A 20,763-nucleotide genomic window follows, 5' to 3' on the forward strand; every position below is an offset into this window, starting at 1 on the left:
TTACAACACACAGCCACATACTCCTGAACCGGATCGTAACCACCTCTAGTCGATAGACAAAGCTTTGCTGGTGTGACGTCATATTGATCGAAATGTGATCATAACTCATTTATAATCCGCTAGTGGGCGCTAAAGAGCGTTCGGAAGTTGGGTCACAAAAATATGGTAACCCTAGTATAGGTGGACCCAAGCATGGTCACTACAGCAGTACAAACCCACCGCAGGTTGTGAATTGTGATACGTCAGTAACGTGAGGTTAGGGGACGTAAGCGAGGCAGTGTCTTAGATATCGTCAGGTATGAGTGAAGGAAAATTGTGAAGCCTTCAATGATTATTACTGTCATTTTCCATCAATGTTCGTGAATGACAAAATTTTGAGCATTTTATTCCCCAAATCACGGAATTTTCATGTTTATTGTTCGAAAATACAGAGCGAAAGGAGAGGTAAGGCACAGATGAGGCACAGACGGGCCAAGCCTCACCTCTGATGGCGCAAATATAGCTTAGCTTAGAATTTATCATCACTGATATTAATCAAATGTAATTGTCGCGCTGATTCCGAAAATTGATCGATTTCTAAAGTATTCGGCGTAACTTAACGTTGCGCTACACACCTACATTTTACGGCGATGCTAATAGAAAGCTACTTACCAATCAAGAACATGGATAGCTTTTCCGTTGTTTTTAATTTGAATTTGTAATTGTCAATGTCACTTCCAAGGCAGTTTTAGTTCTCGGCGTGGATCAGGAAGACAATGTGTATCTGAAAACTGTGTTGTCCTATAAGCGTCGCCATGTCTGCTATTCTCTGTGATCTATCAAGGTATCGTGCAATCCAAGATTTCGAGGCGCGCGATGGTGGGTAGATCGAATTCGCGAGTGGTGTTACGTGTTAGTCGCCGGCGCGGCAGCATCTTAAATTTGGTGATTTTGAAAAGAGAGCGGTACGAGCCCCTAACCCTGGATACCCCACTTTCTTGACATCTCAAAGAATGTTTATGCAGCCGCGAGAATCGTTGTTCTGGCCGTCATATAAATATACTAATAAGTTGTTGCAATATTGATAAATTATAAGTACAAAATTAAAAATTTCTTATGCCCAAAAGAGCAATATATGGCTCGCGGGTCATAGGTTGCCCACCCCTAATACAAGTGTACAGTGTACGTAGACACATGAAATACGTACAGGCGAATTTGGTGTTACATTGCATTGCACTGATACATTGTTAAAGCACTCTCTGCTAAACGTGAGCGTACCAATCATAACATAGGCCTACCTAGCGGTTGGCACATTTTAACCACAATATTCCGCAATTGAGATCGGAATATTCACGCGTTGCGTTAATAGTAATAATTGAGGCATAATTAGTTAATTATAATCAAGAATTCAAGTCCCGTGTCGGGTACAAAGGCGTCATTAAGTTCCTAGTAAATCCCTGTATCCATCAGTATATCTAACTTATTATCTCCAAGGAATGTATGAGAAATTTTTTGTCAACGTCGTGCGTTTCCCAATCGCGGTTTCAACATCTATTTCACGACGAGGCGTCTTCGTTGGTAAACAAACATTCGAGGCATTAACGATGTAGAACTGGATAAATTTGCAGTTGAATGATCACATTTCAATTTGCAACCCAAACAATCGGTTGACCAATAACGGAGTTCCCGCTCACATTCTACTAAGTAACGTCATGTTTTGACGACGGCTTGTCGATAAAGTAAAACACGAAAATTGAAGGATATATACAATTTGAAAATATCACACCCGCATTTACATGGGTGTACCTACACCTTTACACAATTCGAGACATTCTTGTGAAGGCTCTCGATGGGATATCTCAGGACATCGTATCTTATATCAATGATCTCTTACCACAACGGGTAACGACAGACATAATCAGCCTACAGGGCTCTCTTACACTATTGATGAATAGTATAGTTTCAATATGGCATGCATCGAATAATATTATTCTCAGCAAGTGGCGCAGACAGTTCTTGGTCTAGATATTCTTTGATATCACGCTCGTTTGAACTAGGCCAGGGTGTCAAACTCAAATTGCGTGGCGGGCCGGATTCAAACCTTCAAATCGCTCGCGGGCCCACCAGTCAACTGATTCCAAAATCATGCCCTATCTTTTCACTTGAGTACTTTATTATCAAGCATGTACAGATAACAGTATATTGCATTGTACCATGGATCATAGGGGTGTTATTCTAGCAAGTAGCAACGCCTTTATTCGCGAACAATGGCTATTCTGGTTGGTCTGGAGGCCGGACACCTTTTGAGTAAGAAGTGACACAGCAGTGCAACCACGGATATTTGCATTGTATTTTTCTATAACCAGTAACCACTATATTCGACATGTAAACTGCTTATAACGGTTTCGCATGTGCGTTTTTGCTTTTATGAATAACTGCGTTTTTTGTTTCATTTTTCCGTAAAACTCTAAAGTTAGCGTGGACCCCATGCCTTCTCGAAATTGGGTGATAAAGTCAATTTTTTCCCTTTGGTATCTAGAAAGAAACCGCAACGCAACAGACGAGTGGTAATACATTTGCTGTCTTGGGGCATTATTTAATGGAAGGAATTCCAACAAAAAATCTCAACATTTGTTTTCAAATGTGATGGATAATATAAATATATATCAGTCAACTCAGAATTGGTCCGCGGGCCGGATGAAATGGCTTGGCGGGCCGTATGTTTGACACCCCTGAACTGGGCTATACGTAGAGATGACATGCTCAAGTGACAGTGATGGGGGTCGATTGATGATTAGCAAGTTCGGTACGGTATAGCTAAGCTATATAGTCTTACCCTTTCCACTGTGATGGGTTGCGGGTTTCACTGCGACCATGTGTCACTTAAGAGTCCCTACCCAAGCACTCGAGCTTTATTCTATATCAATTTATTATTCTCCTCAGGGTGGAATGCGACTGAGTCTCATTATAGATAACTAACCTACGGATAGATACGCAACCCCCGTCGTCACGCTTGCTTGCCCGGAGGAAATTACTGCTCAGCAATCTGAACGCAACATAATTGCTAATCCCATAGCTGACGACCCGCGAGCTTAAATTCAATAAAGTTGATCTTATTTGAAAGCTACTGCCGCAATCGCACAATCGCAGCGATGCAGCACAATGACCGTAACAATGACCCTTGCGTGGTTGCGATTGTTTAGAACAATGCCGATTTTCAAACTTCGTGGTGTATTTCAAAGGGTTTCCATTGCCCTGATTATATTTTAATGTATATTTTCGGAATCAGTGCGATAGCAGCTTTCAAATAAGATCAAATTTATTGAAATTAAGCACGCGGGTCGTCAGCTATGGGATTAGCAATTATGTTGCGTTCAGATTGCTCAGCAGTAATTTCCTCCGGGTAAGCAAGCGTGACGACGGGGGTTGCGTATCTATCAGTAGGTTAGGTATCTATAGTCTCATATAATAGACATAGCAAACACCATGCAAATGAAACAGACAACCACGATTATTCAAATACGCCTTCTAGCGGATACGTATTTTCCGGGTCCTTCCATTCTGCAAGACCGGAAGTCAGGACAGCACATCGGAGATGAGTATGGATTTAGATTTGGATCTGGAAAAAATGATTCGATGATATTTGCCGGATTTGGATCGGATATGGACTTATCACTATTTGGAATGTCTGATTCGGACTTGGCATGGACTTGGAATCCGTCTATTTCTGCAGAACACGTGGTAATTTCATAGGGTTCGCAATCAAACACTCGACGCCGTGCGCGGCGAATGAGAAGATCTCAGGATAAAGGGTAATCAAAATCAGCCAACAATTAGAGGGAAATACGACGATGTTGGAAACGAGATCCCATCTAGTGTTAACACAGGCGAGCATTTATTTATTCAGTAGCAGCTGCTTGACTTATGTTTAGAATTAGCACAGCAAGAGGCTCTCCGCTATTTGGACATGACTTTAAACATGATAATCACACATCGAATCTTCTGTCACCGCAAAACCGTTATTAATCCGATTGAACCTAGGAAACATCATGACATGTAACGCAAACCCGTGACTAATAATTATTTAACCCCTCAGCAGTGTACTGGGATGAACTCGCCTACGGCCGTAGATGCCGTTCATTTTAACTTGCGCGTTTGCAAAGACTGCCTCCGCGTGAACTCCGCCGTCACATTTTAGGCAAACGGACAAAGTTTTTCCTAGCATTTAATTTGATACTTGCAAAGTTTGCTACTTGCATACTTTAACTGCGTTAACCTACCGTGACGTTCGGTATGCATGTCGCCACAAGATAATGAATGAGTATGACAAGATGATTTTAATAATGTTGAACAGCTTAATTTACCCTGTACCATACTTACACTGTCCGCCTTCAGAACGCCCTTGTCACGTGATGACTAGCACGTACTAATTTTGCCGACCTGTAAATCTGCGCTGGACACAATATAATGACATCGATCACGATTACAAAATTTGCCCTTGTTGTCCATCTTTGGCCTAAATATATCCACATCATCCTCATTTACACCGCTATAGTACATAATTGCTACATGCTCATTCATTCACTTGAGACCGCACAAGTCGGTAGCTGGGAAACGAGTTGACGCAGAATGGGGATATCATGCAATATTTTGTGCTACACGGCAGCTGCGCTGGTACTGTATGTCTCCGTTAGTAACGGTGAGCTTAGACAATGAGTACCAGAAAATATTACCTCATATAATCATAAGAGCGTGTTCAAAATAACTTAAATGAGGGTTTATCGCGCTAATTTCTATTTGGTAGAGAGACGTGGTGAGGCTATCCATGATTCACTGGTATAAACTCAAATGAAAGTTGCAACATTCTACATCTACGCGTTATTTCGATTCGATTTCCCCATCATGTACATTAGAGTTGCTCAAAATTAACTTTTTTCAATTTTTTTCGGCTATTAGCTAGAATTGTTAGTTTGACTAAAAACACGTTGCACACCAAATTTGGCTCTATTTCTACAAGTATCAGTGAAGCTATTAAAGTTGGAAAATTTTGAATTTATTATAAAAAATTGGAAAATTTTCGAACTCTAATCGCTTAATTCGACCATTTTTGGTCCGCTTACTTTTGACTGAATTCAGCGAAGAAACATCTTTATCCGAATTAAACGGAGAATGAATTGTTGGTTTCGTGGTCATTGGTCAATGGTGATGCATAAAGGCATGCACGCAATCCGGTAGAAATACTTTACTGTTGCGTAATAAATGAATTGCAGCTGCGTTATACTGCAGTAATCGGTACTGATCGCATGAAACGTACTAGAGTTATACCTTCAGGATAGTTGTATGTACAATATTTTTATATATAGGAATTCAACAGATACTGTATTACTGTGTAATTAACTCATTTAGGATTATAATATTCCAGTTATTCTTCGAATGTGGTAGTAGCCATGCAGAAACGGCCTAAACGGTATTCTCACTTGAAAAATCCACACCACGAAACAGTGGGAATAAAAATCAAAAAGCTATTAGCGGGGCACAATATTATTATTGGAAATGCTATCAACGCTAATTGAATGCTAAATCCACCAAACCAACGGTCCCGTACGCTTACGTTGCGGCTGCGTCTTGAATTTGGCGTCAAGTGAATTTGAATAACTGCATGATGATGCCACATCCTGTTCTACAAGATGGACGCAATTGTGTCCTTGCATGAGCTCATTGTCGATTGTTACTTCATGGATCGCCTTTGTCTCGCACTAATCACTCATCTTGTATTAAAACGAACGAAGTAGGCCTACTACGTATTTCGTCATAACCAAAGGATAGAAATAGCGAGAATGAGTTCGAATTATCCAAAGTTTTTTACGTGCAATTTTAACTTTTGTTTCGTACCCGAGCATTTTGGTAGAATAAGACGGTTGTGCGGGTTATCCGGTGTTCGAATTAAAGGAGCACTGCACTCTAAAAATGATGTGTTCTCAAATTTAAGGGCAAAATGAAAAAAAAAATTTGGCCACAGCCATTTTCTTTAGAACGCCACCGTAATGGAGCTGCAATTTATTGAAATTTCCATATAGAACCTTCAAGCTCCAGCTGCCACGGCAGCGCGTCATCGTCTCTTGACCCGTTGATAAAATTTATGGCGCGACATCTTCACCGTCGCACTTGCTCGACGCGATTAGGCAATCACTTAGAGAACAAACTTTAGATAGCTGTCAGCCGATATTATGAAGGAATTTTGTCTTACACACCAGGGTGGTTTAGTTACGTTAAGTATAGGCGTAATGTACCGGCGCTCAACGTATGATGTTAAGTAGGGTTACCATACGTGTTCTTTTAAGAGGATTTGTCCTCTTTTTTGACTTTTTTGAAAGTGTCCTCGGAGGACGCCCTTTTGTCCTCTTTTTTGAGATATTGTCCTCTTTTCTGAGAATTTTGGTCATATTTATAGCCCAATTCGACTGAGATGCCGTAAATCAGCACCGAAGTGACGCTCCGGCGGGTATTTCGGGAGCTGAGCGGAAAGTTGACCTTTTTATTTTTTTACTCAACCGACCACAAAGTGGGACAAATTTACCATTTTGTCAGAATTCTCCTCCGGTTTTGCAAGTCTGAAAATTCTGAAAAAGTGTCCTGAGGATTTGTGTCATGACTTTATAATATTTGCCAGTTGCCTGATACTGAGATGCCATTACAGTTGTATATTTATGCAAAGCTATCTATAGAGCTGTAATTTTCAAGCTGTAATTTCAGTCCACAACCTTTAGAGTAGGACATGATCTATTTTTGTCCTAAAGAAATAGAATACACTAGGTCCGATTTAGACATAAATCTCCTGACTGAACTGAACATCGTCCGTTGAACGCCGTATCTAAACCACCTTCGCGTGTAAGACATATTTCCTTCATAACATCGGCTGTAAACTGAGTGACTGCCTAATCGCGTCGAGCAAGTGCGATGGTGAAGACATTCTGTCATGTAACGAGTTAAGAAATGACGCGCAGCCGCGACAGCTGGAGTGTGAAGGTCCTGTGTAAATTTCAATAAATTGCAGCTCCATTACGGTGGCGTTCTGAAGAAAATGGCTGGGGTCAATTTTTTTTCGTTTTGCCCTTCAATTTGAGACCACATCATTTTTAGAGTGTAGTGCCCCTTTAAGCGGAGTTGAATGTATATAATTTCGGATAACTTCAGTAACCCTCAACATGCAGCTTGCCACATCGCGGCGCACACGAAGCCAACCGCCCCGCTGGATTTTAGTGGCAGGAAGAAAAGAAGTGCGGATTGCGCTAACTGTGCGGAGGATGTCGACGAAGAGTTATCCGCATTCTTTACCGAGTGCATGGAGAGGAAACGTCCGCAACAATTCAAATCGTGGCGGGGGGTGGTGAACTTCGTCTTGCGAGACAGTCTGTGGTACACCGCGACTGACAGATCATACTGCAGGTAAGACAATTTGCGATGGTGGCAAATGTATTTCGACGTAGTGCCTGTCAGAGTTGAATCAATTACATTAAATCAGTTTAATTACGATTACAATTACTCCCTTGCATGTTTTAATTACATTACAATAACAATTACTCCATGCCAAAAATATCAAATTACAATTACAATTACAATTACAAGAAAATGTAACCAATTGCATTCAGCTCAATTACAAATTACTAACGTATTGCTTCTTTTTCAACGTCATCTTCAATCCAGCTGTTTTTAAATAGTGGATCAAGAAGAAATGCAAGTCAGTTGTCAGGAGAATTGGTATATGGCAACTATCTTTTAAAAACAGCGTCTTTAAGATTAGCTGTCAGTTTCTGGCAGGAGATTAGAGTTTTTTAGTTGTTCAATTGCTTTCAGTAAGCCAAGCACTACCGAACAAATACAAGAGGATATTACACGGTATTTTCTCCTTCAACTTGGGGCATTGTTTCCTTGAAAGGCAGTAGCACACTCACGAGCTCACTCAATGCCAAATAATCTTGATTTGTTATTTTTTCCCGTGACTGGATCAAGGTGAGAGCCGCGTTGACTTCTTCGTGATCCTTTAAAACACTTTTGTAACATAACAAGCTGCGAATTACATCTTGTCACATTATGTGCTCTTAAAGTTATTTTCTTATGTTGCAAATAAAAGGTAGCATTCACCGATTTTCGTACTGAATTTACAATTTTGGCCATCTTTCCCAGCTGCTTCCCAACGTAAGACCTAGAAAACTCTTCTTCCATTTGCTGAATAACCCTTGGTATAATAAAAGTTGTAAATGTTAAGAGGTTTGGTATTACATATCTTGGTTAAGCAGTCAACAACAGAATTCTGAATGTTTGACTAGCTACAATACTTAATGGTAACTGATCACAAGCTTTTGATTTGAGTAGAGCTTTTGGTTTGCTTTTTGAGTGGCATGATATGAAGCAAATATGCTGGGAAGAAGTTTGAAAAAATGACTCGACAGGTGGTTGACTCTGGTCTATCTTTGTCTTCTTCGTGTATTCCTGGTGTTTTCTTTTGGGGCTTATATATTCAAGATGAAGATCATAAGAATATCTCTTCAAATGCGTGATCAAGTTTGATGAAGCTTTGGTTGAAAAATTGAATTATTTTGGCAATTGTTGCAGCAAGCCTCAATACTGGTCAAAGACTTGAAAAAACTCTGACGGTGGTGTAGTAAATGGTTTAGCACAGGTTTCAGAAGAGTTCATTATTTGCTGTTCATCCATTTTTGAAATATTAAGATTTGGACCAGGGGTCGGGAACCTTTTTCAAAGAAAAGAGCCATATTGACTCTAAATTTTTAATTGTAGTTCCCAAAGAACCACACATCGATGTCAACTATGACGTCAAAATCGAATATGCGTGACGTTACAGAGGCCCTAAATTAAAAGTAACTAGTTGGGATTCGTCGTGTTCGCCATATCTTCTACGTAAATAGGCTACTGATTTGTTATTACAACGCCTCCACTACAGAATGTAAACATGGAACGGCAACGACCGATTTTGCAGCTTCGTTTCGCTTCGCTGAGGCTGTTTTTCACAATAGTTTTGCGTAAGCGACTGTAGGATTTCTGGCAATCCAAAAGTTATCTTCCAGAGCGCAGAATTTACTGAATTTGTTTTTGATCGAAAGCTACGGTTGCACTGATTCCAAAAATATAAATTAGAGTATGGTCAGGCTCCAGACTTAGAAGAAAAATCACCCTGAGCATCTGAAATGTGCATTGTTCAGAACAATCAGATAATCGTAAAACAATGACCATAACAATGACCCGTTGCGGCTCTCCAATTGTTCGGACAATGCCGATATTTCAGACTTGGGGGCGGATTCTAAGTGGATCAGTGCCTGATCATATTTAAATTTATATTTTCGAAATCGGAGCGACAGTAGCTTTCAATCAAGATCAGATTCAGTAAATTTTGCGCTCTGGAAGATAACTTTTGGATTGCCAGAAATCCTACGGTCGCTTACGCAAAACAGTTCTCAATCTCAAATACAGCCTCAGCGAAGCGGAACGAAGCTGCAAAGTCGGTCGTTGCCATTCCATGTTTACATTCTATACCTCCACTAATCATGACGGTTGCGTAACATTTGAGCATTCGACACAGTGCAAAATGACAGTTGAATATGTGACACCATGTGTATTTTGAAGCAAAACCAACATTCGTGGACAACAGTAAACGTGCGATTCAATTGCATATTCTTCGGTAACACGGCTTTACAATAAATCCGAGCAGCACGCGCGAGGGTAGCCAACTAGCCATGCCTCAATTGCTCTTTCTGACAGTGCGATGCTCAATCAGTTGCTCCAAGCCGTTAACCGATATGATTTAGTAAACTTGAATATTATGCACTCAATCCTCAAATGGTTCGGAGTTAACACAAGGATGCGCTACTAGCATGCGTTTTAACGGGCGTTGCGAGCAAGCTACCTAACAATCGGGATTTCGGATGACTATATCTGTAAGTTGAATTTGTAATTGAGAATGTCACTTCCGAGGAAGTCCATTTCTCGGCGATGATTAGAAAGAGAAAGTGGGTTTGAAAACTGCATTGCCATAAAGGCGTCGCCAAGTGAGTAGGGGTTCAACCCGCTCAGAGGCCGAACGCCAGACGCCAAACGCCGAGCGGCGGCCAAATGTCTATACGGCGTTCAGCGTCTGGTTTTCTGAGACGCCAAGCAGCTATACGGCGTTTGGCGTCTGATATGGTGAGACGCCGAGTAGCTAGCTATACGGCGTTTGGCGTCTGGTATGTTGAGACGCCGAGTAGCTATACGGCGTTTGGCGTCTGATATAAACTGAGCAGAGGCTAAATCATTTCATGGCGCGACTATTAAGTTCTCGCAACTATATGATACCTAAGATTGCATATATTGTTACATTTTTGTCATAATAAGCGGTGGCAGAATCCCAAATGATTGAATGTTCAGCTGTTTCAAATTATTGTGTCACCGCCCAGAGTTGCAATGTATCGAGTCATGACTCGACTCACAATTTTTTTGCTGACTTGAGTCATTTTCTTAAAAATAGATTTACTCATTCTATGATTTATTCAAGAATGGTATATCAGGACTTATAAATGAAAAATAGGCCCTAAATCTGCCTTTTATCGGTTACAATGAACATATTAATCATCCGAGGCCTTCGATATCACCCCCGAGAGTTCCACAGAAGTGACCTGAAGCTGAACTAGATGGGAGAACAGTAAACACCATGACTTGGACTCGACCCATTGCTCTCGGACTTGACACGGTGGTGAATTGAAAATGACTCGAGTCAAATGACTCGGCACCTGTTGACTTGGTTACATCCCTGTCACCCCCCATATTTGTACACTCGCAATGAATTTCAGGCCCCAGTCTGCAGATACAGTATGTAATGAAAACACAATAAAAAAACAAGCAACGAAGCCACAGTAAAAGTCATTAAGAAACAAGCAACGAAACCACAGAAAAAGTCTCAAAGAAATAAGCAGTGGAACCACAGTGAAAGTGACTGAGAAATAAGCAATGGAACCACACTAAAAATCATTATGAAACAAGCAACGAAACCACAGTAAAAGCCAATAATAAATAAGCAACGAAACCACAGTAAAATGTCCCCAATAAATATATAAACAAAAGAATTTACATCTTGGTACATAGCATGCAATAAAAATCATCATCAGGATCAGGTATCGGCTGTCGTGGGCGACAGTCCTCGTGCGTCCATCGACCACAGCCGTCACACGCAACCTGGAAACAAGTTAGAATCAATATTCCGGTACCTGACAAATGTAATCTCGTAATTGCGTACCCATTTCATGTCTTTTTTTTTTGGGGGGGGGGGGGGGGGGAGGTTGGACCAGTGTTGGGATTGACTCGAATCACCTTCGTATGACTTGACTTGACTCGAGTCACTTAGCTAAAATGACTTGACTTGGCGTATCAGAAATGTGGATTGACTCGCGACTCGGAGCAAACGAGACAATTTCAAGTCATCAAGTAATCGGTGTCGATAAAAATCACTGTATCTTGCATATATTCGGATTGTTCGTGAACCGCTAGTGCAGGGCTGGTCAACCTTTTCAGCCAAAGGGCCGCATTGGATTGACGAACTGTTGCGCGGGCCACTAGCCGCGCCAAGCGCGAAAATTTTTTGAAGATCACAGGTCAATAATATTGTCACCTGACTATATTGCGGGCCTGCTGTATATCGCTGGGCTCAGTTTGCAAGGACTAGGTAATCGGCGTCTGGACATATCGATATCGAAAGTTTCGACCGACATGCGTCAATCATTTTGTGCCTAGGTTTCATAGTCGACGGTCTTTCTGCGAGTGCAATTGCAGCAAAGTCGCATATGTTGAACGACACTCTGTCTCGTAATCGCGAATATAGTTAGATTCAATCTGATACATAGGCGCTCTTTCATTTTCACAGGGGCAACAATATTAAAATCAAGAAATCGAGTGACAACATGTTGCGCGAAGCGTGTAGAAAATTTTTACTTTTGATAAATCCATCGCAAATCATTCTGCTTTATTGTAGTGTACGAAGATTTACCAATATGTGACGGAACTTTACCAATACGTCGGAACTGATATCTTAGTCATCACCTCAAGTATTGCGGCCAGACTAATCAAAGTTTTGGTTGGCCTCACAAGTTTACAATCTGTGCAATCCATTTTTGATAACATTCCAAATTTCGGAAATTACCTCGCGGGCCACTCAAAACCTTCTCGCGGGCCACGGGTTGGCCGGCCCTGCGCTATAGTGTAACCCATGAGAGCGACCAATTATTCAATGATCGTGCGTTTTACTGAGTCTCCATTGTTCTCTCACAAATAAATTGACCACAAACGAGGCGATCGAAGCTTACAGCTTACGTTATCGTAAACTAGTAGTAAAGTAATTTAATATCAAAATATCTATTTCTGTTCGCTGTTCTTACCTTAACCAAACCTCTTGTTTTATTGAAATTGAAATCGAAAATAGTTTATAATATACTCCTCAACCATTGGCGCAGACTCGAATTGTATCATATCAATATGTATAAATGATACTGCATCTTATCAATTCGTTTCTCCATTCTCTATGCTCTATTTGGATGGTAACTATAAACTGAGGCTATGCAATTACTTACGCAACTGTGCTACGCATATGTGAGCGATACAGCGCCTTCTTGCGTCTATGTATATTTAACTCTATATTCGTTCATCGGTTCAGAATCAATGACCACTCAATCTGTATTTCAGACAGCTAGCAAAATGCAATGACGTAATCGTGCCACATACTTCGAAAAGGCAGCTTGAATTGAATTGTGACTTGACTCGAGTCACCTTTGAAAATCGATTGACTTGACCCGAGTCAAAATGTGCAATGACTCGAAATGACTCGTGACTCGAAGGTAGTGACTTGATCCCAACACTGGTTTGGACTAGGTACTGTATTGAATGCAATAATCTCCCAATTCTTTCTTATCTGCGTGAAAAACATGCTAAGTATTTAAAAATGGTCTTAATCTGACATGGACTAACATACCCGTCGCATCCAGCAAGATTTGACCAAACTGCTGGCGGAAGCTTTCGCAAGCTCGTCGAGAATGATCACAATCCAGGTTTGCATCAGGGATTGATGATCCAGTGGTCAAGTAGAGTTCGGCGGTCTATTACGTGAAAGTAGATTGCAAATCGGATCCCGAGACCCCGACCCGTGATTTAGACTATATTGTAATTTACCAAGTTTTCTGTTGCTACTGAAGTATGGTAAACAGTTTAGCATGGCTGAATTATCTAGTTAACGAGGCACGCATAGCACACCTATATAAATATACTTAATTATTTTATGTAGTGCTTGTCAGGTCTCAGTAACAACGTATTGTAATTCAAATCGTAATTAGGCAAAAATTTCATCAAATTACAATTACAATTACAATTACAATTACATGAAAAAATCTGATAATTACATTCAGGTCAATTACAAATTACAATTGATCATCCTCTGGTACCTGTGTATTGTGTAACTGTAGATAACAATGACACCATGTAACAAAAATTTAGTTGAGCCGATTTTTTGATATTTCCTATACCATATTCCTTGATAAAACATGTTCCGGCATTTTCTTGCCACAAGTGTCGTTTAAAAATGTCATTTTAAGGTTTTTAAACTTCCTGCACCGTGTATTTCAAGCTCTCTTATTGAATTTTCTATTAACTATGACGTCACATTGATCCATCATTCAATTCATAATAGTTGGTTGTTAGTTAGTAACGATCATCTTCTCAGTCTCAGTTAGTCAGTATTGGCCACAGAAAGCAATCTCAAATTCCTTTTCGTTTTGTTCTGTTAATGCGCTGATTGTGGACCTAATTAGTATAATCTCATTATAAATGTCAACATCACAAATGAAATCTACCAGCTTGCTGTTTTTGCCATATCTGTGGCCTGCATATCAGTTTGACAAGTTAAGTACAAAATATAGTTAGAACTATAAGTTTTTTTTTTATGCTTAACTGTACTTTGGCATGAAAATTGGAGACAAAGATAAAAACTGGGCATTCCATGTAATCTGTGAAACATGCCGATGAAATGTGGATGGATGGCTAGGGGAAGATCGACATTCAATGTCATTTGCTATTGAAGAATCTGAAGGGAATTTCGAAACCTTATATGTGACTACAATTTCTGCATGCACTCCAAGATTCAGAATAACTAAACAATGACTTGACATTGCATATCCTTCTATGCCATCTCCTCTTAAGCACCTGCTCCGTATTGCAGTAAGTTTTCACTGCCCAAACTATGAGGCAAAAAAGCTCCAGAAGAGTCGACAGGGCTTAAAGATACAGAAAACGACTCCAAAGACGACTTCAACATATCTCATATAGCTATTAATCCAGAACCACGCGAAATTGATGATTTAGTTGGGATTCAAAAATCTAATGCGGAAATTCGGACTCCAAGGTTGAACTAGGGAACTTGTTGCGTTCATCGTGTCGATGTCCTTCGTCGAGAAAAGTGCATGAACGATTTTCAGGGTATTTTTCTGTGGCAGGTTCTCCTTGCCTATGCGGCAATGTGGGCAATCTTTTGTAAAGCACTTGACAATAAAATGACTGCGGGAAAAGCAGGAGCATTCAAGGCATTTCGAGATGTAATTGTGCATATTCTTTCTTTTTGTTAGTGCATTCATATTACAGGGCAATTTTTGAGTAAAACGCGAAATCAGAAAAAGTGACATTTCTCAAAGTCTAGGGACAGTTCAGAAGAAAATTTTGTATTTTAGTGATTGGTTTGGAATAGCAAAACACAATACATAAAAATTTTTACTCAACTGAAATTTTGCAAAATTTTATTACATGGTGTTATTTGTGGTCCATAGGGAGAGAAGATTTCTCATTTCACAGAAGCAAGTCACGCAAACAAAACTACTTCTGACAATTTTTAAAGTGTTGCATTGTTACATGATGCATGAGTAAGCTATATTTGTTCATATTATCCTTTTCATTAACGTTTTCTTTCGTCCAATAAAGAATTATTGTGATCAATATCGAGCAATTATGAGTAAAATCAAAAATTAGAGAAATTGACATTTCTTCAAAATTTGGGACACTTCAGAAAAAATTATGGTATTTTGGTAATTAGTTTGGAATACTAAAACACAATACATCAATAATTTTGCAAAATTTTGTTACATGGTGTGATCTATTCATTACGACGAGCAAATTACATTGGGTGTGTGTGGCGAGATAGCGTAGTGGTTTAATCCACAGCTGCAACACAAATGCGCTGCGGGTTCGAGTTCAACCGAGGTCGACTCCAGCATTCCTTCGTACGTGTTGGAGGTTTATCTATAGGCTCCTCCTCGCCATATCATCCAGGAAAGCGGTGTCTTGAAAAAGTCTAGAAGTGGGCCGTGCGACAAGTCGGCAGCTACGGAATAAAAATGAAGAAAATTGGCTTGCTGAAAAGGACCATAGTAGTCGACAAACACCGTGAATACCAAAAACAAAACATTGGTTGTTTGTGTTATAAAATAATAAACAGAGCTTTGGCAGGAATTGAATCGGCGTCTCGGGTCTATTAAGATGCTTGGAATCACTGCACTGGATTCTAATCTCTGAACGGAAGTGTATTCAGTCCATTTCTATCGTAGTGTGCAAATCAGGTCAATAACACTTTCTGGTACGAAATCTTGCTCCCACACCTGTTCCAGATGGAGAAAATGAGACAAATACACCAATTCATATAGGGGTATGGAAATTCTAGAGTAGGTTCTGTTTGCGTGTACCACGTTTTAGGATAGTATAATGCAAGCTTTAGTCGTTAAGGGTGTCACTGTATATAAATAACCGGGCAGTGATAAGTTGTATTACATAAATAATATTTAATTATGATATTTATTATTTACTCGCTATAGCGACCCCTAATGATTCATCCGAATTTGGCGAACATTGCAAGCGATGTTATACCTGCATGTTATGGACAACTTTCGGCAGGCTTATTTCCAAATCCCGCAGTTCACAGACAAAGAGTTTCTATGAGTTTAGTAAGTAGGCTATAGATATCACAATTGAATGTTCGGTTTCCAATTTCGATGCTATTACAAGACATTATCTAAAGAATTATCGACTGGTTCTCGATAAGCAAAGAGGAAGTCATCGGTTTTCGAATCGAGAGACAGAATCGCATGCCGGGTTCGGGGGATCAAGACTGTTAAAATCAATCAAACCGGATCGGATCCAAAAAATACTGCAATCCTCAACACATTCAACTCTTTGTACTCCTGCGCGCACAAATTCTCTCTCTTTCGCAACAGTGGCAGGAAGGACAGTGCTAAATGCTGGCAAAGACGGGTGATGTATTTGCTGCGATATGACTCGATGATTGTGGAGCCGACGAAATCGTGCATCAGCGAATACGACAGATCAATAAAAGATCTATGTAAGCGCTCATGGCACTTGTATTAGGTAGCCTATAGAAGGAACGGTTTATTTATGGTTGGTTCTCAACTGTGATGCGTAAAGGAAATAGTATTTTCTACTGGAACCTTCCGCTCAAAATGCGTAAACTGAATTGCGTTTCATCCAGACATGGATGCGACCTCTGTTCTCAGTATCTCGAAAAGAAAACATTATCGTTTAATTATTGGGGGTAAACAGAATCGGTTCACAGTTGATTCGAATGACAAACCAATATTCATGCCAGTATCGAATCACTCTCTTAAAATTATGTTCAATAACTGGAATAAAATGCCAATAATACTTCCAAAATACCGGTGTCTTGAATGAGCGAGTGTCTAGCAAGCACCCAATTCTCCACGTTTTAAGGGGACGTTGACCGCGCAATTGATTCGAGCAAGTCAGTGGTGAGATAGGGTTGCTACTCAAGCAGAAGTATAGAAGAATCTATTTCCAAGACATGTCAAAACTACAACAAGTAGAAGTAGAAATGAAGATGTGAAAGTACTCAACTGAGTAGTTTCGAAAACTAGATTTGGCCAAGGGATCGCATACTTTTCGCAATTAATCGGAGGTGGTTACATATATACTTTCAAAATTGCAAGATTTATCTTGACGACTAACCCGACTACATAACAATACAAATATAGGTTCAAGCGCCTGTCGCCCCATTGGACACTCCACTGACTCATACCTGAAAATTTGCAGACGGCACCGAATTTGAAGAATTCTACGTTAACAATTTCGACTCGTACGACTCATCTTCATCCATGGGAGAATTTCACCAGCTGATGAAGACCGCACAGCATACCATAGACTCGGCCATGGACCTTATCCGTGAGAAAGGGGCCACTATAAAAAAGCGGCTTTGTCCTTCCAAGTTCAACAAAGGATTCTACCAGAAATGCGCCGCGTCTTCTTTCAATTCCAAGACGCACTCTATCTCTGATCAGTTTTCGCCATCGCAGCTCTTCGACCGCACGTCCGTCTTTGACTTCCTCAATACCGACTTTACAAGCTGCAGGTGAGAAGTTGATGCTGGTCGTTCCCGATTTGTTTCGGAAATTTCTGATATCGGTGTATACATTTTGTTTCATCGCTGGCGAACGATAGATTCTCATACACGCAGAAAGTCTGGTGTAGAAGTTGAAAAGATATACTACGAGAAACCGAGCCATATCAAATCCAAATAGTGTTGATGGAACTGCAATGAGCGCCTCCAATATTTACAATACGGATAGGGATACTATATTCATTTTGTTTTTCTAATCAAGTACAAATACAAGTCCACGGACTCGAAATCGCGATCATTTACATGGAAATTTATGGTCATCACATCTCATGTCAATAATTGGAAGTTCATGCCCATGTAGACTATGCGACATAATATCCCATTATGACTATATAATAATCAACTACCTCAAGGCTGTAGAACGTAATTTGGCGTATAGTTTCCAACATAAATGCATTTAACATATCTTCTCGAGAAATCGTGACTCAAGTCATTGAAATACGTAACGATTATGTTTTAAGACATACCCTTGCTACATTGTTCACAGGATATCTACTAAAGATCAAAACGGGACAACTCTATACCAAGAGGATTGCCCCCTATCAGAAACAGCTACTGAAAGCACTTCGCTCGTCCATTCTGATATAGCGATTGTAACGCCTTGTCTTGTTTACGATTATCGATCTATCGTGAGGTCCAATTCGCCGGGATATTCTTTAATTACGAGTTGCTATGAAAATGAAGGGTCCACTCTCACTCAATCTGAGACAGCGACTAGCCCCGAAGCGCCGTTAACGGTACCGACGCCGATTTTGGAAAACTCCATACTACACAAAAATTTCAAGAATAAAAGTACGTACATTCGCAATTACATTGTATATATACAGCAACGACGTGTTATAATCGGATCAGATTCAATATGCGGTGTCATGTGATGTTAACACAAAACAATATGCGAAATATTAAAGCAAAGGGAATGGAGTCGAGACCGCAGAGGTGCCATTGGATGGAAAGTAGATCCCAACGAAAACTCAGCAAATATACGAATAATCCACATACTCGACTGGGACTAACGCTTAGCTCACGTATGCTCAGCAGTGTTGGGATCAAGTTACTACCTTTGAGTTATAAGTAATCTCGAGTCATTGCAAATTTTGACTCGAGGCAAGTCAAGTCATTCTATTATCGCAATCAGGGCATGTCACACAGGGCATGTCAGCGAGTACCTTGTACAGGTACAGCGACTTCGTTGACACCGATTACTTGATCAATTGAAATTGACTTGAAAATTTTGCTTCGAGTCACGGGCCAATCCATATTTTTGAAACGCCGAGTTAAGTTCAACTCAATACATTTTTGCCAAGTGACTCGAGTCAAGTGAAGTCATCTAAAAAGTTTACTCGAGTCGTTCCAACACTGATCCGCAGTGGAGATAAGAATTAGTTGATGACCAATGCTCTGAACTTTCAGTGACTTGACTTTGAATATCCCCGTTGGCAATGTCTTAGTATATTTTTAAAATGTTATATTCTATTCTATTTATCATTATATCAGTCAATGGATGGCGTTTATCGGCCCTTGTCTGCTTCACAAACTACGAGTGATTAATAGACTATATGACAAGCTAATCAGATTTTTTACTGGTAACAACGAATTCGGCCATGATGATAAATTAACTAGGAGCATGGTCATTGGTCAAAAATCAGTTGTACCGGCAGATGTCTTCAGTGATCGGCTGAAAAATTCTTTCACCGCGGCCGTTCGTCACGATTATAGATAGCCTATACGAGCAACTTATAAGGGCAAGGAATCGCAGGTATTACAAGCTATTTAAACGCGTGCGAATATTCTCATCAGTCGTTTATTGTGCAATAAGAGCGATCACTCAGCACCATATTCTTGCAATTGAAAAGTATCAGATCCAAGCCAACAACTGTAGATCGGCATTTCAATCGTTGAAAACAGTGAAATGACCGTAAGCACCACCGTTTTCATTTTATCAGAAAGGATCGGCTCATGCGGTATGCTTAGCAAATGGACAAGTTATCACAACCTGGGCCCCCCAGACGAAATTGGAGACACGGAAACGCTGGAGGGACTGTTGAAATTCTATCCGGGCGCCGCATGCGAAAATCCAACGGCCGTGGAGGCGCGCACAGTCACAGATAACTCGAGCGGCGATGACGTATTTCTGTCGCTCACTGATGGCTTACGATGTCTACACGTGATGCAGAAAGGAAGATCATGCTCGGATTATAAAATACGATTTTGTTGCCGAATAATAAACTTTTGGGCAAAGTAAAGCTATATATCACACGGACGAGAGGATTTGATGTGTCCGTGTCGTCAGGGCCCAGACTGCTATAGCAGGGTTACTTAAAGTATGGGTCGCGAGAGTATGAATTAGGGTCCCGACCAGCCTAGAGAAATTGCTAAATTTCTAACCACAATAACAATTTTTCGCGCTTTGCGCGATCTCATGCGCATGGTTTATTCCAGTGGTGGCTCTTGACAATATCGAGTGATCTGGCAGGAGGTGCACGCGATGTATGTTGTCTAAATGACGTCATAATAGTGTATTCCGACGTGAAAATGTGACTTCATGGTGGTCACACACAGTTTCTACGGGGTATAGACATTAGGTATGGTTACCTAGGCTTACGTATTTCAAATTATTCTGAAGAAAATATGAAGTACAGTAGTCCATACCTGCATATTTTAATGTTTGTACCAGCAGGCCTATTGTGCGCGGCGTGATTTCATTGTTGCAAAATGTTCAATGACGATTTCATTGAAATCTGGAATACCCAGAATGACAGCGTTGAAAATCGAGAGAACGCAGCTAAAGCATCGAGCCTCTCTTTGCACATCCCGATCCTAAGAAAGGACCAAGTCTCTTTCTATACTTCTAATTTTTGCTCGAAAGCAGGGGTTCCCTACCTTTTTCGACTCAGCACCGCCTTATCAATTTTGACTTGAATTTTCACCCCCTCTCCGATCCGAAAAAGAGGACATGTAATCGGGAAATTTATTCACTTAACTCTGTTCGCTGGTGAATTTACGAAAAAGGTCTTTTCCGAGGTGATGAGCTCGGAAAACCAATTTCCGCGTCTACTTTCTGTTGAGTTGATCTTTTTTTGCATCATATACAGAATAAGCCGCTTTCACTTGCATATTTTGGCCGTGTTAATTAAATATACCGCACTGGACGCTCTAACATTTTCGCCCCAAATCCCCCCCCCCCCAGTCGCCCACTTTGGTGTTTTCGCTCCCTCTTAATCAAAATAGCCCACTGTTGGGCGATATCGCTCATGTTGGGAACCCATGCTTCAAAGAAAACT

At 40.5% G+C, this 20,763-nt stretch overlaps 1 protein-coding gene and 1 pseudogene across 1 annotated transcript; one reads left to right on the forward strand and one right to left on the reverse strand.

Annotated features, from left to right (window-relative positions):
• Positions 1-3,394: 3,394 nt before the first annotated feature.
• Positions 3,395-19,742, forward strand: LOC145433284 (uncharacterized). The gene is made up of 6 exons (XM_080310333.1): positions 3,395-4,678; positions 7,191-7,425; positions 16,269-16,393; positions 17,119-17,434; positions 17,970-18,274; positions 19,426-19,742. The coding sequence occupies exons 1-6, from the start codon at positions 4,609-4,611 to the stop codon at positions 19,722-19,724; spliced, it is 1,350 nt and encodes a 449-aa protein (XP_080166459.1). The 5' UTR covers positions 3,395-4,608; the 3' UTR covers positions 19,725-19,742.
• On the reverse strand, positions 7,644-9,516 carry LOC145459705 (uncharacterized; annotated as a pseudogene).
• Positions 19,743-20,763: the final 1,021 nt, after the last annotated feature.

Source organism: Botryllus schlosseri, chromosome 2 (genome assembly GCF_051294905.1).
Source record: "Botryllus schlosseri isolate E-star chromosome 2, Bs_hap1, whole genome shotgun sequence".
Taxonomy (NCBI): Eukaryota; Metazoa; Chordata; class Ascidiacea; order Stolidobranchia; family Styelidae; genus Botryllus; species Botryllus schlosseri.